General features: G+C 41.6%; 1 protein-coding gene across 3 annotated transcripts in view; it reads left to right on the forward strand.

The window, feature by feature from the left end:
• The window catches only part of qtrt2 (queuine tRNA-ribosyltransferase accessory subunit 2), a 15553-nt gene extending 8190 nt beyond the window's left edge, over positions 1–7363 (forward strand). Inside the window, exons 6-10 of one of the 3 annotated variants that reach the window (XR_015084228.1) lie at positions 480–649; positions 4945–5029; positions 5587–6015; positions 6554–6570; positions 6650–7363. Coding sequence is in view for 1 of the 3 variants with exons in the window: in XM_086020528.1 (XP_085876654.1) it covers positions 480–649; positions 4945–5029; positions 5587–5793; positions 6554–6570; positions 6650–6672 (502 nt within the window). In the remaining 2 variants the exon portion in view is untranslated. Of the gene's footprint in view, positions 1–479; positions 650–4944; positions 5030–5586; positions 6016–6553 lie in introns of all 3 variants that reach the window. The other 2 variants (XM_086020528.1, XR_015084227.1) reach the window with 2 other exon arrangements.
• Positions 7364–7875: the final 512 nt, after the last annotated feature.

Below are 7875 nucleotides of genomic sequence, written 5' to 3' on the forward strand. Positions count from 1 at the left end.
GCTAAATTGGCTTTGACCTTGACGCCTGCAGCCCGTTATCTGCCAGGCCAGAGAGGGAACGAGAGCTGACAGATTGTAGAGCAGTGCTGCTCGTGTGTTTATATGCAGCAAATGAAACGGGTTGTTTTTGTTTTTTTTGGAGGGTGGAGAGAATAAAAAAAAGAGAGAATCAAGTGGGAATAATGGCGGAAAAAAGGCGAGGATAAAGTTGTACTACGACAGCAGTAACGGCAACGGACCTATTCACTATCTGGAGAAGAAATCGTTTTATGAGAATGAAGTCACAATTTTTCAATCTTACAGTCGTAATTAAAAGGAGTAAAATACAATTGTTGCTGAGGAGCAAAGTAATGAAGTTGTCAAATTACGACATAAAACGGATTTCCCGATTTAATTTTGTAATTTCTGAAAGAAGGTACTGAAACGGCATCACCCTTTTATCCAGCTGTTGTATTCCACATGTTGCTACTTCCTTGTAGGCTTCTGCAGGGTGTGGGTCGACCCGACGAGGTGCTGGCGTGCGTGGAGGCCGGCGTGGATCTGTTCGAGGGCTTTTTCCCCTTTCTGGTCACCGAGCGAGGCTGCGCCCTCTGTTTCCGCTTTGACACGGCGATGGACCCGGAGAGCGGCGACGGGACGCCTCCCTCAGGTGTGATGACTTTTTTCTTTTGTAGGGCATCCTTCAAATTTTTATACAGGACTGGTGGGTCAGTATATTTACTAGGTAGCACTTGACAATAAGCATCAGTTTAAAGGTTTCTTAAGTTTTTGAAGAATTCCCATAAAAGAGACTTCAAGTTGTTTAAAGCCACTCCCAGATGACTTTGACTGTCAAAAAGTAAACATTTCAACCAATTTTGCTTTCAAACTGCCTCCACTCGTTTCATGCCAACACATAAAAGAAAGCGTGTTAACGATTAGCCTCAAGAGTCTTGGTGTTTTATAATCTTTCAGGCAATGGATATTTAAACACAAACGGTGAAGTAACACATGTAGATGGCCAATATGACAACACCCACAGGCCTATATTCTTAATCCTCTGCGAAAAACAACTAATATTATGCATCTTATTTAGTGGCATCTCTTCTCCGTTTGACTGTTTTATACTGCCCCCTGTTGGCCAAGGCAGGTACCCCAGAAGGAGCAGCACAATTATTTGAATTGATGCATTAAATCATGATTCACAAACTGTTTAATTATTTGTGTTCTAATGAATTATGTTATTACAATATGTTTTTGTAACGCAATAGAATGCTCTTTTCCATATCAGAGGGCACATGTCAAAAATTTTTCGTTTCCATTGTCATCGTGGATCTTCATCCCTTTCTTATTTTTGCTTTGTAAACAAGCTCTCAAAAAATTCAACAATCAACTTTAGTCTTGCACACTCCGGTTTGAACCGGTTAAAGTCAGACAGATTTCCCCGCAAACACATTTACCACGCCGCAGAGTCCACGTTTTAGTGGCAAAATTACCCTTTTGTTTCCCTCAGGCAGTGTGACCTGCTTAACTAAAATATCACCCCCCCCCCCCCCCCCCCCCAACCTACTCTTTCCACACACACTGGATCTAAAAATGGAGGACAAAAGGTTAAAAGCAAATCGGTGATATTTGTAATATTGCAGTTCTGTCAAACCTTCTTTGATTTATTTTTTTCCACCGGAGAGTGTGATTAAGCAAGTAAACCTCAAAGGAGATTGCAGCGCCTGCCCCATGACTCATTGTCAGTTGGCTCACATTTGACTCCAATGGCTTTTCAACTGCAAATGTGTCAAAAAAAGTCGGCCGTTATTTCTGGAATAACGTTCGTTACTCAGTATTAGCAACAGACTCAGCTGTTATCTCGTTGATATCTGCTTCAGGACATTACAGTTACTACCTGCTTCTTTTCTTGTCCGGTTAACTTAACTCAAAATGTCAGCTCACAATATACATCAATAATCATGCCAAAAGATGTACAACATAGAGTGAGCCAATAGCTGTCACTTTTTGTAGGTGTAAAAAGCAGGATTACAGCAGATCACAATTAATAACTTTTAACAACCGTTGAAGCAACGCAAGTGTGCTTAAATAGTCTTTCCTGTTTCGTTTCTTCTTTCAAATGTATACCTTTAAACTAAATAGGTATGTCGCCGTCTAGTGGCTGTTAGTGGAATCATGTCCAAAAATGGTTATTAACTGTGTAAAAAAAAAAAAAAAAGCTCCGAAATAGTGGGACCACCAACCTGCAACCTGTGATGTTTCCTTTACTACATTTTTCTTATTCTTCCTGAGGTGTGTTTGAGGGAGATGTTTAATTTTTCAAGTGGCTTTTGCACCCTCCAATTAATTGTGTTACGATGTCCATACAGGGAATGGCCACTATTTCAAACCAACGTTCCTAACCTTGAAACGTCGAGTCATTCGCCACTGTAAGCAGAATAATCAGGCTGAAGAGGAATTTGCGGTGATTCACAACTGATTAACTCATTCAATGGCAGCCATTTATTAAAAAAAAAAAAAGAGAAACTATTGATTGCAGGCCAATTCAGATCATTCAAGGCTGTTCACAGAGTTAATAGAATTCAATGAGATGTACGGTAGCTGCACAGATAATAGATATTAAATAATGATATAGACGTAAGATCAACGCAAAGTCCCACAGCCAAAATCTCCACCGTCATCCTCTCATTTAAAAGTAACTGCGGGGAAAGGAAATTCAGCGGCGGCAGTAAATCAATGATAGGCAGTGACCGAAGCTTAACAAGAGTTATGACAAGGAGCCGAGCCTTTTTATTAAAAAGTTGCGTTCAACTAGCCCGACGGCAGAGTCGTGTCAAGACAGTGCTAATCGATTCCGAACCGGCAAGCATAATGTAGGTGAGAGCCGGCCGGCCGGTGTTAACATGAATTCCCAGTCCCCCTTCGACCAATTACAAGCACCCGCCAGAGGCCTCGGGGTGCGGGTCCGGTTTGACACAGCGGAGCGTATGCTAATGGAGCCCTGCTCTGTCTCCATTGTCCAAACTTCTCTTTTCATCGTCGAGGCACCGCTCACTCACCGCCGCTCTCGGGTTGGCGCTTCCTGGCGGCCGTTGTCGTCAGCTCCCTGCGATAGTGCGAGATTTGCTATTAGTCTGAATCTAAGAAAATACAGGGCCAGTACAGTTGCCTAATCACTTATTTGTGTTTTTGTGCTCTTTCTGAGATGCCACACGATAGTGCACAAGACCTGTCTGACGGGGAGAAAAAAAAAAAGTAGATCATTTAAATGATTTTAATAATAAAAGCAATAAATAATCCGTCCGCCCATCGCTAATTGTCGCCTATTGTTAACAGCGCGCGCCGCCACTGGCTGCTTTCTCTCTTCTCATTTTGTCATGAACCATTCTCAAATCGCACCAAGGATAAGTGAAAGTTCAAGGTATGGTAGCGGCACAGTATTGATGAAGGAAAAAAAAAAAAAAAATTCACAGAAGCATGAGTCAGCATCTCTTGACTCCTGGTCAAACAAAATAACGCTGCTGCTCCTCATTAGACGCGGTTTGGAATACATGGTTATATCAATAAGCGCTTGACGCTATTAACCTCCAATTTGCTCTGAGCGGACAAAACCGAGAGAAAGGCACATAAAGCTTTCATGGACTGAATTTATATTTGTATAAAAGTGCTTTGTTCCCATTTAACGCTTGAATACAGTGGAAATCTGTGGTAAAGAGTCAGGGGTGCACATTCAAATTTTGATGTGGTTCTCAAATGAGCGCATAGTACAGAAATGATACAAACATTACGTAGCCTTGACGCATATCCTAATCGTGCAACTTGACAGCAAAAAAAAAAAAAATCTGAATCGTCACTTAAACCATTCAGCCAATTATCCATTTATCTGGTGCACTCTGCCTTGAATGCGTCAGCTCCATTTCAAACAAACAGGATGTGTTGGTGGACGCGTCGCACGCAGTTCTCTTTCAACGCATCGCCTGCCGCGTCTGCCGGCGACAGATAAAGCAAATCGAGCAGCTATCGACTGGATCTGTGAAATCCATATCGACACCATCGAGCAGCGACACCATTGGAGCTATTTTCAGCTACACGGAGAGCGTGCCACCAGATTGTACGTTGAAAGGAGCTTAAGCAAAACATGAATCTTTCAAAACCGCATCGTGATAGTGTCATTGTTTTCAAGCACTGTGTACCATCAGCAGTTTTTTCAAAACCGCACTACCGAACTATGAAAAGGAGTGGTGGCCAAACTAGGGCGCGGGGGCCATTTGTGGCCCACCATTTTTTCGCCGTCGGCAGCACAAACCAAAAATAACAAATCACGTTATGTACAGTGCCCTCCATAATTATTTGGCACCGCTGGTCAAGATGTGTTAAAGGCCTTAAAATGAACGGTTTACAAACCTCAATTTCACAGACAAGCTCTCCGAGACCTTTTTGGCTGCCTACCCGTGGGCAAAAACGTTTTTGAATATATACGCCGAGTGCGTAAATGGTTGAAATACGAATGACGAATATAAAGGTCCAAGAATGAGTTCAAAATCATAATTAAAAAATGTATTTTAAAAGTATCATATAATGAATTTATTTACGCCTTTTAAACGAATAGCCGCCTTCTCCTTTCTATAATTGAGTCAATAAATGCCCCGTGCTGCTATACGAATTACACTATTTTCCATATTACTCCCCTCGTAAGCATTAAGTTCAGAATGAAATCATCCCTTCCATTAAATGAAGTAAACTCAGCCAGTTGCTTGTCTGAACTCACTTACCAATGAGTAATTCCGTTCTATTAGCTGAGGAGGGGGTCGCGAGAACATGTCGCGTAATAGGGGTCAAATGATGTTATGTTTTGGCATTTTCCTTTCGGGGCTGACAGAGAAGGGTCGTGGTTTTGTAGATGTGCTTGGAAATGAGATGTTGATGAGGATTAATGAGGTGTGCGTGTGTTTGTTTGGCTAGAGAGCGCGGCAGAACGCAATGGAGAACACCATCCCGATGACCCCGCGTGCATGACGCCCTTCGAGATGAATCTCAAAGACAAAAGGTAGGACCAAGCGGGAGTAGCTGTCCAACAAGAGTGCGGTTATTGGTTTTATCGTGTGTAGTGTTAAGTGCGATAAGTGATCGCGATAAATTTCAGGTGGATCACAATTACAACTCTGACCATGTTCCGAGCAAAGCGGGGAGAAAATGTACCGCTCTTGACGCACCCCACACCAAATGATAATTGCTCAGGATGATCGTTTTGAGAAATGTGATCATTTGTTTTTCGCTGACTTTGATTGTAAATGTGCTGGGAAGAAAATGAGGTCCAAATATTGGTATGTGTGTACCCCGCTTTAAATATTGAGCATGTTAAACATTTCCGTTTGTCTGCTTTGAGCTGATGGGGGAGGAAAAAAAATCACTCTCAGCACACCCCCACGACAATCTTTTAGAGACATCCAACTATCTGCCCTTTGCCGACTTTGATTGGTAAGTGGGGAAAAATGTTCGGATGAATTAGTGTGTACCCCCCTGAATTGGCAATCGTGCCATTTCGCGAGCCAGCCACAATCGTCCGCCGCGCCAAGTGATTTACCGTCTACGTGGACTGTCCAGGTACCGAGACGACTTCCGACCCCTGGTGGAGGGGTGTGGCTGCTACTGCTGCCGGAACCACAAGAGGGCGTACGTGCACCACTTGCTGGCCACCAATGAGCTGCTGGCGGGGGTTCTGCTCACGCTCCACAACACGGCGCACTATCTCGCCTTCTTCGCGGCCCTCCGAGAAGCCCTGGCCGCCGATAAAGTGGACCTCCTGAAAAGGCGGGTCCTCGGTCAGACGGATACAAATGCCTAAAATGGGATGGAATCAGATAGAAGAGATGGATTGAGCCTGGAGGAGAGCTTTTGTGAACAATCAGCCCGCCTCTTTTGTCACGGATCAGCAGATTGGCTCTGCCTCCGTACGGAGGCAATCAAAAAGTTTTATCTTCTTCTCCCTCGCTGGGGTCCCTGGCAAATGCAGCAACTTTGCTCTCCGCAGAAGTAAAGAAAACTCGTTGACATCTTTTGTTGTTTTTTTTGTTCATTGTATTGATCTCAATTGGACGGATGGTGGCGCTTACTATCGACTGCCCTCGCCTCTTCCGCTGTATGGTACAGTTAAGGCAAATCATGTCTTGACATAAAAGTGCGCCGTGGTTCCTCCACTTAAAAGTTGAATTTGTTCCATGACCACTTTTGATCGGATGTCCCCATTGAAATAAATTCAAATTGCATTCATCGCTTCCAAGCCCCACAGAACCCAGCACAATTATTTTTAGTGATAATATAACACTCCCAACTTTCTAATTTTGTGGAGCAATTTTTTTGCAGGACCTGGAGCAAATTGTTGTATTTTTTCTTTTAATATCAATATTACAAGAAAAGATTGCAATTTGCTAGAAAAACAATAATGTAATGGAATAAATACAGAATTTTGAAGATAAATAATATGAGAAGAAAAATATTTCCTTGAGTAGAGACCTGACTTGACAAACACTCAAGCTAACGCTAGCCAACCTGGTTTCTGTCTTTGCTGCAGCGTGCCGTTACCTCTTCGTGAGTAAAGCGTCGTCTTCAGAGCTGAGTCAGTACTGTGCAGTGGAAAAGCAGCTCAGCGCACTTTTCTCCCTGACAGATTGCTCATTGCATAACGCTTGAATCATCATGATAAAATTCAAAGTCATATAAAAGAGGTGAGTGTCCTTTAAAGTGTACAATTCGTTACAGTTTATTTGTTGAAAGAATTTGAATTCTAGTGGTATCGTGAAGTTTTTGGGGGTAAGGAAAAAAAAAACCCCAAAACTTTCATGATACAACTCAAGATCCATTTTTGGTGAATTTTTACAAAAAAAAAAAAATCAAAATTTGACATTCAGTGATTATAGATGTCAAATTATGTATTTCCTCCACGATTGTTAGTCTTTGTCAGTTATTTTTTTAAAGAATTTCCTAGAAAAAGTGGAAAACCATACAAAATGGCACAATTTTTTTTTTTTTTCAGAAATTGTTTTTCTCGAAATGTGGGGAAAAATGTATTTTAAAAATGATTTATTTGTAGTAATACAAGCAATAATCTGCTATTGTGAAAAAAAGTCAATTTTAAAGAATGAAGTCCTTTAATGATTTTCTTTTTTTCAAAAGAATCAGGTCATCAAATTTGCACGAAAGCACTCCCATGATGCCTGATGGTCCATCAATTTGTTAAATAAGAATGTTCGATTTTTTGTTTGTTTTTTGTTTTTTGCTCCCTTGTGTCAGCGTTGTCTCGGAAATCTTTGACATTTTCTGTAATTTCTCAGTAAATAAAGCGTGAATGTTGATTTTTCTGGTCCTTAGGGATTGGACATTGGACCCGGCGCCGTCCTAGTTTATTTGTTATCACGACAACAAAAACACTTCATAGATTTCCACGAAAACTTGTTACAAAATGGGTCAAAGTTTGATTTATTTTGTTGGCGCCGTGGTCAAAATTACAAACCAGGAATTGTTTTGTCATGCTTGCATTTTTGTTCACCCGCAACAAAATGATGATTGCGAGCTGCTCATGGCTCTCAACAAATGTCTTCAAATTGTTATTGGTCAAAATGTACAGTCCAGTATGCAATCTGCGTGTGCCTGGTGCCATCCAAATATGCAGTTTTTTTTTTGTTTTTTTTTAATTGAGATGTCTTTGACATCTTCTCAAATTCCTCAGTTTACAAGGCGTGAAGCGTCATACTCTTCAACCTCTTTCTGGTTCGTTTGGGATCCCGCTCATAGAACCCAGTAGATTTCCATGACGCACTTGTGAAAAGGTGGGACAAGAACATAAACATAAAATGTTGCTATGATTCCGGGATTATTTAATTATGAGTACTGGAG

Source organism: Filicampus tigris, chromosome 21 (assembly GCF_054856515.1).
Source record: "Filicampus tigris isolate MCC_2025a chromosome 21, RoL_Ftig_1.0, whole genome shotgun sequence".
NCBI lineage: Eukaryota > Metazoa > Chordata > Actinopteri > Syngnathiformes > Syngnathidae > Filicampus > Filicampus tigris.